The 22,704-nt window shown below is 42.1% G+C and overlaps 1 protein-coding gene across 1 annotated transcript in view; it reads left to right on the forward strand.

Moving 5' to 3' along the window:
* Positions 1-22,704, forward strand: part of Nek9 (NIMA related kinase 9) — a 41,859-nt gene that overhangs the window by 11,165 nt on the left and 7,990 nt on the right. Inside the window, exons 7-19 of the mRNA XM_028771834.1 lie at positions 1,011-1,121; positions 3,758-3,822; positions 7,104-7,154; positions 8,056-8,248; positions 11,983-12,127; positions 12,929-13,129; positions 13,306-13,352; positions 14,452-14,607; positions 16,067-16,175; positions 17,208-17,369; positions 18,794-18,964; positions 19,807-19,866; positions 21,732-21,952. Coding sequence (XP_028627667.1) covers positions 1,011-1,121; positions 3,758-3,822; positions 7,104-7,154; positions 8,056-8,248; positions 11,983-12,127; positions 12,929-13,129; positions 13,306-13,352; positions 14,452-14,607; positions 16,067-16,175; positions 17,208-17,369; positions 18,794-18,964; positions 19,807-19,866; positions 21,732-21,952 — 1,692 coding nt within the window. The remainder of the gene's footprint in view (positions 1-1,010; positions 1,122-3,757; positions 3,823-7,103; positions 7,155-8,055; positions 8,249-11,982; positions 12,128-12,928; positions 13,130-13,305; positions 13,353-14,451; positions 14,608-16,066; positions 16,176-17,207; positions 17,370-18,793; positions 18,965-19,806; positions 19,867-21,731; positions 21,953-22,704) is intronic.

Genomic DNA, 22,704 nt, shown 5'->3' on the forward strand with positions numbered 1-22,704 from the left:
TGCCTAGCTCCCTGTGGAGATTTTCTGATGCTGCATATGGGAAAAGGAAATGTAGGGCAATGCAGACTCACCAGTCTGTTTTGAGCCCTGTTTCTTTTCCTAATTGGTATACCTCTAGTTCTAAATAGTGGACTAAGAAAAACAACTTGTGGAGTAGACAGGCTTTAGATGCTGTGATGCCTTGGGTTTTGAGTGGGTTTGGAAAGGTGTTTTGTTGTTTTGGTTTAGTTTGGTTTGATTTTTGAGATAGAGTTTCTCTATGTAGCCCTGGATGTCCTGGAACTCACTGTATAGATGAGGCTGGCCTTGAACTCAGGCCTGTCTGCCTCTCCAGTGTTGGGATTAAAGGACTGTGCCACTACCACCCAGCCGATGCCTTGCTTTTTTTTTTTTTTTTTTTTTTTTACTACCCGTGGTTTTGAGCAAGTTGTATTATATTTCTGAGCCCCATTTTTCTTGTGTACAAATTAATGATGCTAATAACTTCTTTATATTATGTCTATAAAGACAAAAAGATACATGTAATATGCCTGTCTAGTTTGCAGTCCTTCCTTAATAAGATGGTGGTGGTTTTGTTACACTGCTGTTAACTATCTCATTTTAAGATACTTTGTGAACTTTTTGCTGGAGGCAAATTAGTTAGCAAGGGAATTGCAGAAAACCAAGCAAGCTTAATCATGCTTCTTTTTGTGAGAGTTGGGCAGGGTCTCATGTAGAGCATGCTGGCCTACTCACTATTTACCCAGGGATGACTTTGAACTTGGGGTATTTTGTCTGCATATATGACTGTGTGCCACATGAGTGCCCGATGTCTGCAGAGGTCAGGAGACAGTGTTGAATCCTCCAGAATAGGAGTGTAACATAGTTGTGAACCACCCTGTGGGTGCTGGGGATTGAACCTGGGTCCTCCAGAAAAGCATCCAGTGCTCTTTAAATGCTGAGTCATCCCTGAAGCCCAAAAATGCTATCTTTGTATAACCAGGAAAAATGTAGTCATCCTTCTCTTCTAGAACCCACTCAACCTATGTGTGAAGATCGTGCAGGGAATCCGGGCCATGGAAGTTGATTCTAGTCAGTATTCTCTGGAACTGATCCAGTTGGTACACTCGTGCCTCGACCAGGTAGGCCTGATGTATTCATCTGTTTCAGATAGCCTCAGTATTTGGGGTATGACATAGATATGAAGCACACAAAACCATGGCTACCTTCTCAAGCTTGTCTCAGGATAAACATTGGTGGTTCGTGATACCTGTGGGCTTTAGCAAACAAACTCTTATTCTGTTTCTAATCCTTTTCAAATTTATTTATTTATTTATCTATCTATCTATCTTTATTTATCTATCTATCTGTCTATCTATCTATCTATCTATCTATCTATCTATCTATCTATCTATTCTTATGTGCATTGGTGTTTTGCCTGCATGTATGCCTGTGTCAGGGAGTCAAACCCCCTGGAACTGAAGTTATAGACCGTTGTGAGCCTCCTTGTAGGTGCTGGGAATTGAGTCCAGGTCCTCTGGAAGGGCGGCCAGTGCTCTTGAGTGGTCTCTCAAGCCCTTATTTTTTTCTAATATAAAAATACGTAATTATAAAATGGTTTTTAACATCTAAATTGTATTCTTTTTTTTTTTTTTTTTTTTTTTGTCTTTTTCAAGACAGGGTTTCTCTGTGTAGCCCTGGCTGTCCTGGAACTCACTCTGTAGACCAGGCTGGCCTCAAACTCAGAAATCCTCCTGCCTCTGCCTCCCAAGTGCTGAGATTAAAGACGTGCGCCACCACCGCCCGGCCTTTTTTTTAAAACACACACACACACACACACAAAAGACAAGGTTTGTTACTACACAGCTCAGGCTTGGCTTTGAACTTGCTGTGACCCTCTGGTCTCAGCTTCTTGAGTGCTGAGACTATAGGGATATACCATCATACCTTGTAGGAGGATAACTGGTTTTATAAAACTATAGTTAGGTATAATAAATTCTTAACACAAAAAATATATAGTTCTATTAAAGTTTCTTTTTTTTAACTATTTTTATTTTATGTACATTGATGATTTGACTGCACGTATGTGTGCGTTAGGGTGTTGGAGCCCCTGGATAGCCCCTGTTATAGACAGTTGTGAGCTGCCATGTGGATGCCAGGAACTGAACCTCTAGAAGAGCAACCAGTTTCTTTTTGTTTGTTTGTTTGGTTGGTTTTTTTGTTTTGTTCTGTTTTTTGTTTTTTGTTTTTTTGAGGGTTTCTCTGTGTAGCCCTGGCTGTCCTGGAACTCACTCTGTAGACCAGGCTGGCCTTGAACTCAGGGATCCGCCTGCCTCTGCCTCCCAAGTGCTGGGATTATAGGCATGCACCACCACTGCCCAGTGAGAGCAACCAGTTTCCTAACTGTATTCAGTTCTAGTGTTACTGATGGTGTGGGCACAAAGCCACGTGCATCAAATTCACCAGTTGGGGATCTTAGAAGGAAAAAGATGATTCCTGGGCCCTACTCGGGACTGCACAGTCTCCATATAAAACCCAGAAATCTCTTTACGAGTGCCCTGGGTGACTAGGTGCTTATGTGCTTTGAGAGTTGTTGCCTTGACTGATGTGGAGGGCATAGTGTACAAACCCTCATTCATGTGCAGTGTTTGTAATAGCAAAAGACTCAATAAATATTAAATATGAAATGCAATGTAAGAAAAAATAATTTTTGTGAGACAAAATCTCATTCTATACCCTGACTGGCCACCACACTGGCAAGAAATCAATATACTTTTTTTTTTTAATTATTTTTTTTTTTGGTTTTTTCGAGACAGGGTTTCTCTGTGTAGCCCTGGCTGTCCTGGAACTCACTCGGTAGACCAGGCTGGCCTCGAACTCAGAAATCCGCCTGTGTCTGCCTCCCAAGTGCTGGGATTAAAGGTGTGCGCCACCACCGCCCGGCGAAATCAATATTTTTATTGAGGTTTTTTTTTTTTTTTTCCTTTTTTGAGAATTTTATACATGGGTACTAACTCCATTACTCCTGCCTCATTCCCTCTTTCCCCTTCATTTTTCTCCCACATCCCTCCTCCCCAATTCTTGATTTCTTCTTTATTATTGTTACATCTATATACACCTGTAAATATATTCATTCATATGTATGTATCTATGTATGTATGTATGTATATAACCTGTAGAGTCCAGGTTCTAGAAGAAAAGGAAGACTGCATTGTTCCTCATTATATGAAGATAGTACTGGGGCTTGAGGGATGGCTCAGCAGTTAAGAGCACCAGGTGCTTTTCCAGAGGACCCAGGGTCAATTCCAGCACCCATATGGTCAGCTCACAGCTCTGTGTTACTCCTGTTCTGGAGGATCCGACAGTGTTTTCTTGTATGTTACTTGTGTCTAGGGCTGAACAACATGCAGGAGCTCCTTGGTGGAGGAAACTGGTTCTTCCTTACTCGTCAGCCGTTGACTACTTGTAGCTCTTCATTGAGGGCTGGGGTCATGTGGGATTTCCTCTGTCCTCATTGGCAGGCCAACTGATGATGTCATTATGCTGGCCGTTTTCAGCAGCCATATTATAGAGAATCCATGGGTGCACTTTCCCTGTCATGTCTAGGGGGTAGGATATATCAACAAGCATTCTGATTTCTGATTCTTAGGGATTGTAATTTTAATTGTAATTATAAATATATATTATAAATATAATTAAAATAAAAAGACTTTATTTTTAAACTGGTTCCCGTATTGCCCATTCACTTTAAAAGAAAACTAATTTTTTTACTGTTTAGGATCCTGAGCAGAGACCCACTGCAGATGAACTTCTGGATCTCCCCCTTCTCAGGAAACGTAGGAGGTAATTGACAAAGAAATCACTCCATCCAGAGATGGTTGAGAGTACGCAAGAAAGGGCACTGTTTCCTTCCCCAACACCCTGCTCTCATTGCTTTTGGGTACCTCCTTGCTTTTACCTCTTTAACTATTTATTCTGGGTTTGTCCTGATAGGACCCAACGGTTCTGTTCCTTCACATCTGTGCAGGTTTTAATTCAACAGTTGAGGCATTAGTATCCTTAGATTTGCATTTAGGGACTTGGGGTGAGTTGTGTTGTTTTGCTTTAGACAAGACCTTGCTCTGTAACCCAGGCTGACATCAAACTTGCCATCCCCCTGCCTCAGCTTCTCAAGCACTGAGATTATAGGCATACATCAGCCTATTTTAGTTTTTTGAGGAACCTTCATACCATTTTCCATGACATATTATTTTATATCACCTCCGACAGTGTGTAAGATCCTGTCTCTCCACATCCTTGCCAAGTAGTGTTCCCTTTTAGCCTTTTTAGTGATAGCCTTGTAATTGGGGCAAGAAGAGCTCCCTGGCTTTCTTTGATGTGCTTTCTCTGATGATGCTGATGTTGAGTATTTGTTATATACTTGACTTTTTTTTTTTTTAATCTTTGAGCAGAGTCTGTTCAAATCAGCATTTTAAAACGAGGTTAGGTTTGTTTTCTTTTAATTGAGGGGTGCAGGTTCTTCTTGTGTTCAGGAAATTGGCTCCTTATCGGATGGAGTTGCCCATATTCTCCTGCTCTGCAGCTGCTTCTTCATGGTGTTGTTCTCCAAGCTCCACAGAAGCTTTGTCCTGTGATGTCTCCTATGTTTTAACTTTGCTGTCGGTGCCTGTTCTCTGTTCTGACGTGCCTAGTTCATGTCCTGAAGCTTTTTTCCTATATTTTCCTCTATTTGTTCCATAGTTTGGGGCATGTTGAAATTTTTGTTTCATAACTAATTTTTCTAGTTTCTAGTTGTTTTGTTTATTTTCTTAAAATTATTTTTTTAAATTGTATTTTATATGTCTGTATTGCTTGAATGTGTGTATGCACCACATACATACCTGGTGCCCAAAGAGACCAGAAGAGGGCAACAACTGCCCTTTGACTGGAGTTACCAATGGTTGTGAGCTGCCCTATGGACACAGAAACTGAAGCCCTGGCTCCTGTAAGAGCAGTAAGTGCTCTTAACCACTGAGCCATCTCTCCAGTCCCCTTTGTTTTATTATATTTCTAGAATATCTTTTATGTATTCTTGGACAATTTCATGCATGCATGTAATATATCTTGACCATATTCACCCTTCACTTCTCCCTTTGACATCCCCAGAAGCCCTGAGCACTTCCCTCCCACCATCACATTGGCTCATGTTTTTATGACCCACGGAATCTTAGTTACTACTGCCTGTGGGAATCTGCTGACTCGCTCTTGTACAGGTAACTGTGACCGTATGGAGTTACGAGAGCAGCAGCCATGTCGTGTCCAGAAGACAGCATCACCCAGCTCTCCTCCTGTCATCCAACGCTCACACTCTCCCCACCCCCTTCCCCAGTGTGTCCTGAGCCTTGTTGTTTCAATATCTAGAATTATGTGTTATACCCAGATACAGCCTGAGAGCGTCTATTTTTGTTCTGTGCATATTCAGGCACTATCTCATTTGGGACTCATTAAGCATGTTTAATCTTTTATCTAGCTTATTTCTCAACAATATAATTGTGGCTTTAATCTCTAACTGAAATTTTTCAATTAATTTTTAATTGAATTTTTTATTTTGTACTTTGTACTTTGATTATAAAATGCCATACTCTAGGCAGAAAAGAATAATAGAATTAAAAGCATAGATACAGAAAGTTGTGTACAATACTCTGGAAACACAAAATTTTATTTGGCTACATTAGTGGTTATAGACCTGGCCAAGCTGTCTTAAGAGCTTTCAAAAATTATTGCTGCCTGAGAGATACTATAGTAAATCATAGATTTATTCAGAATGATGAGCCTGGCTAGAATATGAGTTATAAAGAAAAAAAAAAAAAAAGAAGGATGCAGATGCTTGAATGCCAAGCTTAATTCAAAAGAGTGCACGGGCTGGAGAGATAAGCACTCACTGCCTTTGCAGGATCTATGTTCAGTTCCAGCACTCACTCCAGGCTGCTCACAGCCACCTAGCTCTGGGGAATCTACTCCTCTGGCCTCTGCTAGCACCTGCACACATGTGCATATATGCATGTGCATGCACACACACACACACACACACACACACACTCTAAAATATATCTGAAGAAAAAAGAGAGTACACAAGAATTAGTTGTTTGGCCGGGCAGTGGTAGTGCATGCCTTTAATCCCAGCACTTGGGAGGCAGAGACAGGCGGATTTCTGAGTTCAAGGCCAGCCTGGTCTACAGAGTGAGTTCCAGGACAGCCAGGGCTACACAGAGAAACCCTGTCTAGAAAAACAAACAAACAAACAAAAATAGTTGTTTGTAGAAGATAGTTTATGTGATGAGAAGGCTGCCTATAGAATTTACACAGTAGAACTTGTGTCAGTCCTTAGGTTAGTTTAGGGTGTAAGAACTGATTGGGCTGCTTATAAGCAAGGCTGGCCACAAGACACTACTGTGTTTATGAGTCAATAGGAAGCAAAGCTGTGCAGAACTAAGCTAGTAAGATTGGGCAGGAAGAGTAGCAGAAAAAGTACCGTGATGAAGTATAATGGTGTACAACTATAATCCCTGCACCGGGACGGCAAAGGCAGGAGGCCCCAAGGTCAAAGCTAGTCTGAGACACAGACACACACAAAGAGGGAAAGAGAAAAATTTTAAAGATACTGTCTATGCAGAATCTATACAAATGGCACAGTGAAGACAGGGAGAGAAGAGAGTCAGAGATGACTGAAGTTGATTGGGAAAGAATGAAGGAGTATTGTCAGTTACAAAAATAGGGAAATCAGAAAGAAAAACTGGCTTGGCAGAAAGATAGCAAGCCCAGGATTGGAGATGCTGAGTTTGTTAGTCAGTAGGCAGACCAGATGGAGACGACTGTCATGTGTGTCAGAGACTCTCAAGGTCCCCTGTCCCAGGCCAGACCATTTCTCGTACATACAAAGCAAAGACCTGCTCCCCTTTGTGTTTAACAAGTCATACAATGTCAGGTCTGTGCAACTCAGTTTTTTGGGTTGTTTACCTAAATAATTGTCGTATTGTAGGATGCATACATATGCTTATAATATTTAGTTCATGAAATGTATTAAAGGGGGCTGGTTGCAATGTACCTGGTATTTTACTCATGTAACTTTGTTTTTCTTTTGGTAGAGAGATGGAAGAAAAAGTCACTCTGCTAAATGCACCTACAAAGAGACCAAGGTAATGCTCAGAAGGCTGTGGTCATGCTGTGTAGCTTCAGTTTCTGATCTGGAAGACTTACTTGAGTCTGTGCATATGCATTATTGATCTTACAGTCTGGTGTCAGTTTATGAGCGAATGTCAGCTTAAGTGTCAGATGGTCACTTCTTTATTACTTTTTAAGACTTGTTTGTGCTTTGTGTGCATGGAGCTGCCTTCAAAGAGCAGAGCAGGGCATTGGATCCCCTAGAGCTGGGTTTGCAGGCACTTGTGAGCCACCTGGTAGGGTTGAGCCATCTCTTCAGCCCCTTCTGAGTATTTTTGTTGTTTTGTTATGTATTTTTTAAATGTATATGGCTGTTTCACCTGCGTGTATGTCTGTGTATGTGTAGGTCTGGTCTCTACAGAGGCCAGACGAGGGCATCAGATTCCCTGGAACTGGAGTTTGAGCTGCCACTAGGTGCAGAGTCTCAAACCTGGGTCCTCTGGAAAAGCAACCAGTTCTCTCTAGCCCCCAGGTAGTCTTTTCTAAAGAGAAGAAGAAAGCCATCATTTCCTCTAACAATAAAGTAGATGTTATTACCATAATTGTTGGAAAGTAGAGCTGTTAGGGACTGGCTGGAATCTGGTCTGACTGAGCTGTGATGAACTAACTATCTTAGGTGGGCTTGCGAAAGCCTGTTTTAAGAGAGGATTGAAGGAACATACTTTCTCATGCCCACACTGGTGGTTTTTCTGAGGGAATAGACTTTTTTTTTTTTTTAAAGGGATTTACTTAGCCCATTTACTGCTTTTGTTATGTGGCCTCGAGGATCAAGCCCAGGGCTTCTTTCACACTAGGCAGCAAGCACTGAGCTACATTCCCGTTCTTCTTTGAAACCATCTTTATGTTAAATGTGCCTTTGTTTGGGGATGCTGGCAGGTCAAGCACTGTGACTGAAGCACCCATTGCTGTGGTAACATCACGAACCAGTGAAGTCTATGTTTGGGGTGGTGGAAAATCCACACCTCAGAAATTGGACGTCATCAAGAGTGGCTGTAGTGCTCGACAGGTGTGCGCAGGGAACACCCACTTTGCTGTGGTCACCGTGGAGAAGGAACTTTACACCTGGGTGGTAAGTAGAGTGGGCGACAAACCATGTTGCTTCTGGGCCCTGCTGTGTAGGCATTCTGTTAGCTGTCCTTGAGCTGCAGGAATGAGGTGATAGACTAGGATCCTGTGAGACCTACATGCGCTGTGTAGGTCACTCATACAGCTCCATTCCCGGACACGGTAGTCACCTGTGAGTGGTTTTAGATAAAAGAATGAGAGAGGGAAAAAAAATGTGACAGCCTTGGGTCTGGGTTCAGACAACTGGGCTAGCTGTCATGGACAAGTAGATGATTTCAGATATGTCAGGTACTTGTGTTCTCTTTCCATGAGATGAGAGCAGCAAGTGTCTGTGTAACTTTATAAACAAGTGAAACACACACCATGTCAGGAAACTCCAAGCCCCTCATGTACAAATAAAATGCCAAGACTTTCCTGTTGTTGCCCTCTGAAGTGCTGGGGTTATAGGTGTGCACCACCAACGTTTCCAGATCTGCAGCTCTCCTCACTCACCTACAGTACAGCTTTCATCCTTGCCACTAGTTAGCATAGGTCTTGAACAAATGACCTAGAAACTGATAAAATAAGCAGACACCTCTTGCCATCCTGGTTGACCGCTCAGTGACACCTAGCATCATTAATTGAATGTCCCTCTAAGTACTGTTGTCACCTGGCCCCGTTTGGTTGCTGTGCCTCTGTAGTTGCACTTCAGGCCACCAGCCTCACTTTGACCCTGCGTCCTCGCTGAGGGAGCGCTTCAATTTCAGTGGCTTCAGCTTTTTTCATAGATGCAAGTATTTGTCTTATACCCTGCTTTACCTCCACTGTATGAGAATAGACAAGGAGTAATTGCGAAATTTTTTTTTTTAAGTGATTTGGCCTCTGTAACAGTGATGACCTGATGACCTGTGGTTATTTCCTAAAAACCTTATTCCCTAAAGAATTAGCCTGAGGGAAGCTACCAGAAATGGACTGAAAGTGATGCCTTACAACTGTTTATTAAAGGCTTATATGTGAGTGAGGGCATGGAAAGAATTGCTATTGCTAAGAAACTGTTAGAAAACTGTGAAGACTGTTCTCAGTACCATATAGACTTCTGCCAGGAGAAGCTAAAAACTAGCAGATGGTCTTCCTGAGATGGTTCCACCATTGACTGTCAAAGTTAATGACAGATTTGCTTCTCTAGGCAAGCCTGAGAAGATTTCATTTTAGGAAAGATTCCTGCTATTAGTATGTTTTTCCTGTTATTATTAAATATATATAACAATCACTAGGTATTAGCCCACCTTTTTGAGCAGATTTCTGCAGAACAATGAAGATATACTACTGTCTGCTGTATAGACAAATAGATGATTTCTTAATTCTTGATGATCCTATAAGAATTCCTAAAATTATATCAGAAATTATTAAGCTCTTTCATAATAGGATGCTATTAAGTCCTTTCTGATGTCAAAACTGCATTGAGAACACTACCAGTTTTCAAGTGTCAATCAAGTGTTAATTGCTTCTGAGATAGCAAGCAGGCATCTACAACTTAGTACACACTCGAAGAGGTTGTAAAATAGTTAACCAAAGGTCATACAAAGGGGAACTAAGGATTTACTATAAGTGCAAGGGCAGAAGATAAAATACTGACTGGGTTTATCTATACAAAACTTCACTAATAACTTAGTTGCAAAAATTATGGTTTTTCACTTTCAATGTACCTGTTGAGTTAGTGACAGGTAATAAATGTTTAGCCAGATAAGTACTCTTACTGGATATACATGTAAACATTCTCTTACTCAGTTTATGATTTAAATTTATGTTTGAACTTCTAGTGATTTTTGTAAAAAAGGGATGCTTGTGATCTGTTCTCCTAGAAAAGGTACAAAAGACCAGCAAACACTGTATTGGAAAGCATAGCATTGGGAGCGAGGGCGCTGTGACCTCAGAGCAGGAGAGAGCAAGGTTAGAAGGAGGATGCAGAGTGGAGTAACTCAGAAACTATAGGTAACTTAAAAAAAACTAAGAGAGCAGCGTACAGAATGCAGAGGGAAAGAGGAGAAAAGAAGCTGCAGAGAGAGCAGCAGGAGCGGGCAGGCTCCTCCTTACTATGGGGCAGAACAAGTCCTTTCTTAAGAGCAAGGCAGGCTTAGTCTGACTAAAGAGGACAGAGCTTTCTTCTTACAGACTAAAGTTTAATTCATTTAGCATTAAAAGGGTAGAGGCTTTTTCTTTCTCTATGCAGTAAAGATTGAGCTCATTCTTCATACAGAATGAGTGCGTTCTCTCTGCACTGGCACTTGGTCTTTTGCTCCATATGCATATGTAAGTATGGATGGGTGTGTGTAATTATGAGATAAGTAACTGGACCCAACTGGTTTGAATGGAAACATATGATTGTATAAGCATGAATTTGTGTATGAACTTATGTGAGCTTATCCATATTTGCTCATGTAAAAGTTTTTCCTTCTACAAGCAAGACTCTTCTGCTTCAATAGAAGTTTATTGCTCCAAACTTACTCCTAGCCTGACAAACATCTGGACAAGAGGGCAAAGGCTCTAGCAATTAATCCCTGCTGTTTTATGATGAGGTGATAAACGCCAGAGATGCAGTTTCTGGCCTCAGAGGAACTCAGACAGGCAGGTCAGCTACTGCAGCAAAGTGACTTAGACTTAAGTTAGGTAAACGTTTTATTATTAAACAGCAACCTTAAATATCTTGCCTCTGCCAACACTCTCTTCAGGACGCTTACCTTCAAGAGAGAATCAAGGAAGCACAATAGCCAGGGCATGCCCCCCCCTTCCTTGATGGAACCAAATTCTCTCTTTCGCCCCCCCCCCTCAGTTTTGTTTTCTTTTTCATATAGCTGTATTCCTTACAGCTGTTCCATGTTTTAAGGAAGCTGACCAAAATTTATAAAACTTACAGTACAGGTGGGTTTTAAGAAATTATACTTATTTAGAAAATGTTTTGGTTAGTTTTTGTCAACACAAACTAGTCACCTGGACAAAGGGAATCTCTCAGTTAAGGACTTGCCTCCATCAGATTGGCACGTGGTGGAGCATTTTTCTTGATTGATGATTGATGGGGCACAGCTCGTTGTGGCTGGTGCCATCCCTGGGCAGGTCCTCATGGGTGGTATAAGGAAGCAAGCTGAGCAAGCCCTAAGAAGCAACCAGTAAGCAGTGCTAGCTTCTGCTTCAGTTCCTGACTGAGCTCCTGCCCTGGTATCCTCTGCTGATAGACTGTAAACTATAAACTCTTTCCTCTCCAAGGTGTTTTTAGTCATGATATTTATCACAGCAACAGAAACCGAATTAGAGCAGAAAGCAACCAAATTATACTTTAATGAACTGTTCATCCTCACTTACAGTTCGACTCACGTAAGATAAGACAAAATTTGGAATTTTACCTGATGCCTGATGGATATGAATCTGGATGTGCTTTAAAATCTTCTTTACGTGTAGGTGGAAGGTTATAGTAATCATTGAAATGCTTTATCCTAGTGAGGTATAGTGGTGTCCCAGCCCTCAAAAGGCAGAGACAGGCAGATTGCCTAGCCTTTTTATACAGAGAGTTAGTTTCAGGACAGCTAGCAGTATATAGTGAGACCTTGTCTCAAAAAATTTTTTTTAGAAGTTTAATACCCTTACCCACTTTTGTCTTTAAATTTCCAGCTATTTTTTTCTTCCTGTTTTTCTTCAGAAGTAGACTATTAAAGATTAGTTTTTAGCATGAAAAGTTAAAACCTCACAAGACCTCTTTTTTAACAGAACATGCAAGGGGGCACTAAACTTCATGGTCAGCTAGGACACGGAGACAAAGCTTCTTATCGACAGCCAAAGCATGTGGAAAAGTTGCAAGGAAAAGCTATCCACCAAGTGTCATGTGGTGATGACTTCACTGTTTGTGTGACAGGTAAGCCACTAATAAAAAGTGTCTTGAGTACATTTAATGTGGGACATAATGCAATGTCAGTTGATATTTTATAGTAAACAACTACCAAAAAAGCCCCACCCAAAGACATTAAGGAAATATACTCATTTATAACAACATTTCTGGGTTTGAGGGGAGCAGCTCAGCGTAGAGCACTTGTCTAGCACATAAGGCCGTAAGTTCAGGTCCCAGAACCAAGACAAACAAAAGAAACTCCCCAATTTGCTGTGTGGAAAGAGTGACGAGCAAGCAGAAAAGGCGAATGACAGAGGTCGGAGAAATGACTGTGTGTCCTGCTTTGGGGAGAGAGAATCTCACCGCCTCTTGAGGCTTTGTGTGTCACAGAAGTGGATCAGGAGTTACTCTTAGTTTTGATTGTATCATTACTTACTTTATAATTCCTTGGAATTATTTTTCTAGTGTTATGGCTGTGAGTGTGTGTGAGTGTGGGTTTGTGCACGTGAGCATTATACTAATGACAGAGGTCAGGAGAGGTGCTCAAATGGTCTTGAAACTGGGGTTACAGTTGTGAGCTGCCTGGCGTGGGTGCTGGAGATCAAACTAGAGTCCTTTGGAATAGCAGTACACATTCTTAACTGCCAAGCTGTCTTTCCAGTCCCATCACTGGTATATCTGTCTACAAAACAGGGAAGGCTCCAGGAAAATACGAAGATCGTTCAGCATAATAATCCTATAACTATTTAGACTGTTCATTACGATACTACCGCTACATGTGGTTCCCTTAGTAATTCACTTCTGTGATGGGTTTCTTTCCTTTTGCAGATGAGGGTCAGCTCTATGCCTTTGGATCAGATTATTATGGCTGCATGGGAGTAGACAAGGTTTCTGGCCCTGAAGTGCTAGAACCCATGCAGTTAAACTTCTTCCTCAGCAATCCAGTGGAGCAGGTCTCCTGTGGAGATAATCATGTGGTAGTTCTCACACGAAACAAGGAAGTCTACTCTTGGGGCTGTGGTGAATATGGTAGGTGAAGCTTGTTCCCTCTGCTTCCCCCAGGTACTTACCATGGTGTCAGTCTTTGAGCACTAAGCACATCAAGTACCTCTGTTCAGGAATGTAAATTCAGAAAGACTTACAGAACATCCTCCTGGGGAGGAACGCCCTTGGTGTAACGACGGCCATTCTTGTGTGTGTTTCAGGACGACTGGGTTTGGATTCAGAAGAGGATTACTATACACCACAGAGGGTAACTGAGAAGCAGCTTCTTCCTACAGCTTGTCTAAAACAGAGACTCCAAAAAGACATCCTCTCTCCCCAACTGCTCATAGCACAGTGTTTATTTCTGAACTCTTTCCTGTCTAGGGAGATTGACAGTCTAGGATTCCAGATTTAGCACAATGTGGTCTTGTCATCTGACTAAATCACAGAAATTGAGAAAGTAGATACAGCTATTATGGACACTGGAGTCACATCTTACTGAGAGATGAAGTTAAAATCAGCACATAAACCAGAAAGTGACACAGACAGCTAAATTTCCCAAAGAAAGAATGGTGGGAAGTGATATATTATGTATTACACCAGGCTTCCATTACTACAGTTGAACACCATGTAAAATTGTCTTTGCTTAGAGGTTGTGCAGAAGGAGACATCATATCTGATTACTATCAGTACTGCCACAGCTGACATTGTAAGAGGCTCCCAAGACCTCAGTCAGCTGAGGGACAAGCACAGCCACGCCTCTCTTACATGCCTCAGGGCCTGTAAGGATCTTACCTGATCCTGAAAGGTTAACTTACACTAACTACTGTACTATACCACTGATGGCCAAATTTTATTTCTATTCTAAGATTAAATGGTGCATATAAAGATTGTCTTTAGATTGAACCATTCTACTTGTGAAAAGAAACTAAGGCTCATGGTTTTATTCATACCCATGGCCCCATCTGACATCCTTCGTTCTACAACCCTGTCCTGTAAGCTGTAGAGGGTCTGGAAGACCTAGATGTACACTTTCTAAAGATTGAGATCCTCCAGGCTGCTATCTTTCTTCTAAAACTGTCAAGGAGCCCTTTATTTCAGAAGACAAAGCCAGCTAGAGATCAGAGCTGCCCCCTTCCCAGCTTCCCAGTCTGCATAGCCTCCCCTCTATAGAAGTAGGAGCCATTCCTAAAACAGACTAACAGGGAGCATCTGTTCATTCAACTGTTAGAAAACTTGAACTACATGTTAGGAAGAGTGATCTCCAAGCCACTGGGCAGCATGATGAAGGAACTTAAGGGTTATTTTCTAATAATTATTAGAATTAAGTACTTGGGATTTTTTTCCAATAAATTGTTTCCTTGCAGGTGGATGTTCCAAAAGCCTTAGTCATTGTTGCGGTTCAGTGTGGCTGTGATGGGACGTTTCTGCTCACCCAGTCAGGCAAAGTGCTGGCCTGTGGACTCAATGAGTTCAACAAGCTGGGTCTGAATCAGTGTATGTCTGGACTCATCAACCATGAGGTGAGTGGCCCTCAAGGGTTTAACCATTTTGCAGGAATGCTGCATTGGATTTGTTTAAGTTAGTGACTATGGAATTTAACTTAAAGTGACTTCACAGACATTATGTCAATAAGAGCAGTCAGCCACAGCCAGCCACAAAAGAGTTCACAGCATGTGATTGTGTTATGTGAACTTCAGGGACAGGCTAAATGAACATGATGGCAATAGTCAGAAGTGCAGATCTTTATATTTCTTTTTTTTTTGTTGGAGGACATGAATCTTAATCAAAAGTTAGGTGAATCACTTAAGGGAATGGCCTCTGTCTTGATCAGGGTGGTGTTTTTATAAATGTGTTGGTACAGAGGCTAAGTGTGATGGTGCTTGCCTTTAATTTTAGCACTCAGGAAGCTGAGGCAGGAGGATCTTTAGTTTGAGGCCAACCTGCTATATGTAGCAAAAAATCAAAAGCAAAAATCCCACAAATGTCTATGTACAGTTGAGGGCCAAGCTGTGCAGTAGGAAACTGCAGTAAGTTTTACGGTTACAGCTCAACATGGTTGACTGCAAAAGATAGAGAAAAATCAAGTAAATTTATAGTTTCGTAACTTGATGAAAAGCTGAGTAAATTTTTTTTAATGATTTATTTATTTATGTCTATGGGTATTTTGTCTACATGTACATTTGCACAGCAAAAGAAGGTACTGGATCCCATGGGACTATAGTTACAGGCAGTAGTAAGTGATCATGTGGGTGCTGGGAATTGAACTCAGGTCCTTCGGAAGAACAGTTAGTGCTCTTAACCACTGAGCCATCTCTCTAGCCCATGATGAGTTAATTTGTATGTAGTGTCTAAAGTCCATTCTCAGGAGAGCACAGACTCAGGGTAAAGGCTGGAGAGTGGGTAGTTTGAAAGGCATCAAAATTACCACTGTGGTTTATTAAGATGCAGGTTTGTGGTGAACTTTACGTGGGGCTTTTATATCAGTTCAGAGGACTATGTGTAGTGAAGGTGAAATTAGATTCCAGTAACTGATTTCTTTGTAAGCTGGAGAGATTTTACCCTGCCCTTGCCTGATAGGCAGAGTATGTAAGCAACACAGATGTAGGTTTTGTAATCAAAAATCCCTGCTTCTTGCAACAGATTCTCTGATTCTGTGTTGAGCTTGTTTCTTATGTCCTGTTGAAGATAGAAAGCTGTGTGGCATGCTCTCTTAGCAGAATTTGTTTGAGAAGGCTTTTCCATTCTTTTTTTTTTTTTTTTTGGTTTTTCGAGACAGGGTTTCTCTATGTAGCCCTGGCTGTCCTGGAAGTCACTCTGTAGACCAGGCTGGCTTCAAACTCAGAAATCCGCCTGCCTCTGCCTCCCAAGTGCTGGGATTAAAGGCGTGCGCCACCACTGTCCGGCAGGTTTTCCATTCTTAGCCTGTCCCTGCACCACCGTTTGCTTCATGAGTCTGTTGCTCTGTTTTACTTGTCTCAGGCATACCATGAAGTTCCCTACACGACTTCCTTTACCTTGGCCAAACAGTTGTCCTTTTACAAAATCCGTACCATTGCCCCAGGCAAGACTCACACGGCTGCTATTGATGGTAAGTTGGCCTAGTTGGGTCGCATGCCTTCAGAGCTCAGATGCTTTATGCTGTTAAGTATTAGCTTTCTTAATAATTAATTAATAATTAATAATTAAGTATTAGCTTTCTTTTGACTTTTCCCTAGTACTCAATATTAACTCATTAACAAATCAGGCATTCAAGCACAGATTTTTTTTTTTTTAAGATTTATTTATTTTATTTATATGAATACACTGTTGCTATCTTCAGACACACTAGAAGACGGCATCAGATCCCATTACAGATGGTTGTGAGCCACCATGTGGTTGCTGAGAATTGAACTCAGGACCTTTGGAAGAACAGCCAGTGCTCTTAACCCCTGAGCCATCTCTCCAGTCCAAGCACAGATTTTTTTAAGAAAGATCTTCATAAATACAAGATAAATGTGCACTTTAATAAGTATACCACACTTTGGACTGGAAAGATGGCTCAGTGGTTAATAATCTTTGCTGGTCTTCCAGAGGACCCAAGTACCTTTGCCAGCATCTACTTTTGGCTATTCATAACTGACTATAACTCCAGCTTCAGAGGCTCTGCTGCCCTCTTGTGACCTCTGAGGGCACCCAAACATGTGGCATACACACATATAATCAATCTTTATTTTGTTTTTCGAGCCAGAGTTTTTTTGCGTCTCAAATATTTGACTGAACATTTGTCCTGGAACTCTCTTTGTAGAGCAGGCTGGCCTCAAACTCACAGAGATCCACCTGCTTCTGTCTCCTGAATGCTGGAATTAAAGGTGTGCACCACTATGCCCAGCCATAAATACTCTTTTAAAAAAAATAAAACCATCATATTCCTAACATCTGGATTCTATGGTCTCTAATTGGCACCTACTATAAGTATTCTAAATTATGGTTCTGATTTGTCACATTGCCTAGATATTGTCCCCTCAAGGTCACATGGGTAACTTCATATTTATACGTTCTAGTGCATAGAGTCTGCATTGCTGTACCTTCTGTGTTTCATAACCCATTTGTGATTGCTCTTTATTTTTTGCTTCTCTCTCAGAACGAGGCCGGTTGCTGACTTTTGGCTGTAATAAGTGTGGGCAGCTGGGTGTTGGGAATTATAAGAAGCGCCTGGGAATCAACCTGTTGGGGGGACCCCTTGGTGGGAAGCAGGTGATCAGGGTCTCCTGTGGCGATGAGTTTACCATCGCTGCCACCGATGGTGAGTGCCTATGTTTCTCAAGCTTCCCAGACAGATTTTAATTATAGATTGGGAAAAAAAGTTTTTGAATAACTGGCATATGTTTTTATGTCCAATATAGTAAATTTTTTAAAGACCAAACTTCTAAGTTCACCTAATTTTCGTGTCATTTAACATTTTTGGTAAGATATTTCTGGAACCATTGAGCACTTCTGTCTGTCTTGTTCAGCACCAGTGTTGATCCACATTCCGATCAGCACTGGCTGGGTGTGTGGGGAAAAGCAGGTGAGAGAATCGTCCAGCCTCTTCCCTGGACTCAGTCCTCTTCTCCAACAGGAGCTCGTTCCTTTCAATTCCCCGCTGTACCTTGCAGCTGTACCACCATCTCTGACCCTCAGACATTTAGTCACAGCCCCTCAGCTCGGATGACAAAGGCTAGAGTGTCGGTGTAAGCCCATGTACTCCAGATGAGTACTGAGTCATCTGCTGTCCAGATAATCATCTGTCACATGCCCTTTCATGAGAGAGGGGGAGGGAGAGGAAGAGAAGGGAGAGAGAGCCTAAATTGAATAAGAATCAGATTTCTAGTGTTGGCACGTCAAAGTCTCTGCCCAGACTTTGCAGACTTGTAACCTGGGCCAGCTCCATCCTGCACCCCCATTCTCCATCAGCGAGTCCTGTTGACTCCCTTCAGCACACGCCCAGTCTGCTGTCAGGACGTGAACTGCATTCTGCTCCCACCTTTGCTCTTCTGCAGTTGGGCCTCATCATAGCCTCGAGTCCTCTTAAATACCTCCTGCCCAGAGCCTTTCTTGATTTGGTACAGCAGTCAGTCCTGCATGGCCTCATGTGCTCAGGACCTCTCCTCACCCTGCCCCCTCTCTTACTTCTCTCCTAGGGATCTCCTTATTCCCTGTTGTGCAGAGATGTACCTGTGCGCCCTTGCTCCTGCTCTTATGTCTGCCGGAAACTCCCTCACTTTGGCTAGATGAGTGCTCAAGTGTCAGAGTACTTCTCTGCTTTCTCTGAAATGATGAAATGCCCATCCTGCTGTTATTCATGGTCTTCACAGTCACCTCCATCCCTTCCTTCATTGCACTTGCCTAGTCTGAAACGGGAGGCAGCCATTTGTTTGTGTATTGTCATTCACCCACTGACTGCACTGGAGCAAGGGCTTGGCTTCATGTCCTGCCTCAAACACCTTGAGAAACACTTGCCATGAAGTAGATTCTCATACTTGTTTGAATGAATGAATGAATGAATGAATGAATGAATGAATGAATGAATGGCAGACATCAGAGCAGTAGTCATTTTTACTTATATATAGAAATAATTAGCTTTTCCTTCATTTAGTAGGACTTCTTTCTAGTTTCAGGGTGTAACAGTGGGATACCCATAGAATTGAGAAAATAGTCTCATTAATCTGCTCTTTAATTCTTTTCTAGATAATCACATTTTTGCCTGGGGTAATGGTGGTAATGGCCGCCTGGCAATGACTCCCACAGAGAGACCACATGGCTCTGATATCTGTACCTCATGGCCTCGGCCTATTTTTGGATCTCTGCATCATGTCCCAGACCTTTCTTGCCGTGGCTGGCACACCATTCTTATTGTTGGTAAGGGTTTCATCTATGTAGAGTTGGGGTGGCTTAGACAGGAGTGACTCACACCTTAGGTACTAGTGGTGACATTGTTGGAAGTACCCTGAAGCAGAGACTGCTTCCTCAAGTCTTGTGCTGGATAAAGATGTCATGCAGAGTGGCAGGAAGAGAACATTGTCATTTCCCAAGTTAGTCATCCACCGTTTCTTCTCTGTTGGACTGTTTTGTGTCAGGGGCTTGTAACTCAATCTAGCCTCAAACTCAGTCCTTAGTAGCCAACAACAACCTTGAGTTCCTAACCCACCTCTACCTCCTGAGTGCATGGATTTCAGGGCTGTTCCACCGCCATCTATTTGGACCTTTTTTAAATGAAACAATTTTGAACTCTTCCCCCAACACACATCTGCATCATAGAATGTATCACTTCCGTTTAATAATCTGTTGTCTGCATTTGTGTTTTCTTGAGAAACGTTTAGTAATTCTTTTAAAAGAAAATTTCCAAATGCCTTTTCCATACAGAGTACTTTGGAATGCATGATAAAAGCTTGGCTTTTATAAATCTTAGTCCTGCACGACCCTTGACCACTTTAGTCAGGATCTCTGGGGTTGGGTGTGGGTGTTGTCACTTTATAAAGCTTCCATGGTGCTTCTAGTGAACACAAAGAGAACATTCCCCGTTCAGACACTGAGTACAATAGCTCAAAATGTGTTTCAGTTATGAGGCTTACTTCTAAATAGTAAGTTCTGGGTTACTGGGAGTCAGTATAGCACTGATAGTTTCTTCCCTCTCCCATATCCCTTCACTCTTCCTCCCAGTGTCTGTACAAAGTGCTTACCTACTGCATATCTTTCCTCAGAGAAAGTGTTGAATTCCAAGACCATCCGTTCTAACAGCAGTGGCCTGTCCATCGGAACTGGTAAGCAGTGGTCCCCAGGTCCCAGTGTGACATTTGGGTTGAGGAATTGTGCTTAAGAGGGAAGGTTGTCTTCTGGTGAGTGCTGAGGCTGTGGCATTGTTCTCAGGGTGATTTCATCTTCTTTGCCTGCATCACATGTGGAAACAGTTAAGAGACTTGCTGCTCCATATTGTAACAGGACATTTGTATTCCTTACCATCCCATGAGCCTTTGCTTCTGTGGTATTCCAGGCAGTCTAGTCTTTCTATAGCACTTGGGAGGCAGAAGCAAGTGGATTTTTGTGAGTTTGATGTCAGGTGGTGTACATAGTAAGTTCCAGGCCAGCCAGAGGTACGTCGTAAGACCCTGTCTCCAAAAACCAAACACAATTGACCTTCAAAACAGGCCCTCTGAAGGAAAAGTCAGTTACTAGCTTTCAACTTAGGAAAATCAGCCTAAACCCTCTGATAGCTTTCCAACTATAAGTTTCTTCATGGTTCTCTGTTACTTGGGTTGTCAGAAAACTAAAACTGTTCCTGTTTTTCACCTTTGAGAAGTCATAGATGTGCCAATATTTCAGAATCCATCTTCTTATTTTGGGGAAACTTAAGAGGTGCTTGGCTCACTGATGAACAACTTTTTACATAAGAAATACTAGTGGAGGACACTTCAGTGTGTTTACCTGCCAGAGATGCACTAAGATTTAGAAAATGGACATTAATTATGGTAATAAGACATACCTTTATGTAAGCCTGGCATGGTGGCACATAGCTTATAATCCTAGCACTAAGAAGTAAGTAGAAGTTCAGTAGTAAGATCAGAAGTTCAAGACCAGCCTGGCTGATATAAGGATCCTGTTTCAAGAATGAAAATTTGTAAGCTGGTTGTTGAAGGAACAACACCTTTAATCCCAACACTAGAGGTAGAGGCAGATGGATTTCTATGAGTTCAAGAGGCCAGCCTAATCTTCAGAACAAGTTCTAGGAGAGCTAGGTCTATACAAACCAGCCTTGTCTTGAATATCCAAGATAGATAGATGATAGATAGATAGATAGATAGATAGATAGATAGATAGATAGATGATAGATAGATGATAGATAGATAGATAGATAGATAGATAGATAGATGATAGATAGATGATAGATAGATAGATGATAGATGGATGGATGGATGAATAGATGGATGGATGGATGGATGGATGGATGGATGGATGGATAGATGGATGGATGGATAGATAGATGATAGATAGATAGATAGATAGATGATAGATAGATAGCAGAGAAGAGTAAAAATGTAGGTCTGTAAGATGGCTCATGGAGGAAAGGCTTATACTGCCATCACGACAGCCTGAGTTCAATCTTGGAACGCATATGATAGAAAAGGAGAATTAACCTCTACAGGTTGTCTTCTGACTTCTACAAGTGCACTGTGGCACACACATGCCTACATGCATACACATAATAAATCAATGTAATAGTTTTTAAAAAATACTGCAGAGCTGGAAAGACAGTTCAGCAGTTAAGAGCACCTGTTGCTTTTACAGAGAACTGGGGTTTGGTTCCTAGCACTCAAATGGCTGCTGACATCTGTAACTCAAGTTGCAGAGAATCTGACACCCCTTTTGGCCTCTAAGGACATTGCATGTGCATGATACTCAGACATACATGCCGCCAAAACCACCCATACACATAAAGTTTTACAAATCTTTGTAGAATGATTTTTACAAATGCAAACACTATGTAAACACTAACAATTTAGTCTCAGACATTTGACTGAACACCCCACTTCGTGCACTTAGGGACTCGTTTGGGAATGGATGCGGTGTCAGACGGTACATCTCTCTGTGGCCTAACAAAGCTTTCTTTCCTGTGCTACACATCTACCAGTGGTTCAGAGCTCCAGCCCAGGCGGCGGCGGCGGCATTGGTGGCGGTGGTGGCGGGGGTGAAGAGGAGGACAGTCGGCAGGAATCTGAAACTCCAGATCCAAGTGGAGGCTTCCGAGGAACAATGGAAGCAGACCGTGGAATGGAAGGTTTAATCAGTCCCACAGAGGCCATGGGAAACAGCTGTGGGGCTAGCAGCTCCTGCCCTGGCTGGCTTCGGAAGGTAGTTCCCTTAGAACAGCTACTTGAGATAAGCCTCTAACAGGAGCTAATAAGGACAGCCAAGGTCTCAGTTTCTCGTGCCCTACTAAGTTAGACAGGAGTCAAGGCTTCACAGTCCCACCTGGGAAGAACACGTCTGCATTTTGTTTTAAAATGGGCTCAGTTTGTAGCCCTGGCTGGCTTAGAACTCACGGAGTTCCACTTGTCTCTGTTTCCCAAGTGCTGGGACTAAAGGCACAGGCCACCAGTTGGCCCGACTCTTTCATGCCAGCATTGTTAAATGTAAATGCATATAACATACCTTTTTTTGTTGTTATTGTTTTTACAACCTATCTTGAAAGACTTTTTTATTTTATTCGTCTTTTGAAAATTTTGTGCATTCCATTTTGATCATATTTATCCCTCTCCCCCAACTCTTCCCATATCCACTCCCCCTCCTAAAGAACCCAACTTTGTCTCCTCTGGCCCCCTTCCCCCCTGCCTTTTTTAGGCCCATCAAGTAGTTTATGCTGCCCATATACTCTTGGATATATGTCCTTCTACTGGAGTAGAGTTAACCTACTAGGAGCCACACCTTTAAGAAGACCGACTCTTCCTCTCTTAGCAGCTAGCAGTTGCCAATAAGTCTTTAGCTAGGAGTGGGATTTCATTCCCACTTCCGCTCTTGATGCTGGGGCTGAGATTTGATCTGGCTTGAGCTTGCTTGCACAGGTCTTAGGCATGCCGTCACAATTGCTGTGAACTTAAGTATGA

The sequence above is a fragment of the Grammomys surdaster genome, unplaced genomic scaffold (assembly GCF_004785775.1).
Source record: "Grammomys surdaster isolate TR1022 unplaced genomic scaffold, NIH_TR_1.0 210, whole genome shotgun sequence".
Classification (NCBI taxonomy): Eukaryota; Metazoa; Chordata; class Mammalia; order Rodentia; family Muridae; genus Grammomys; species Grammomys surdaster.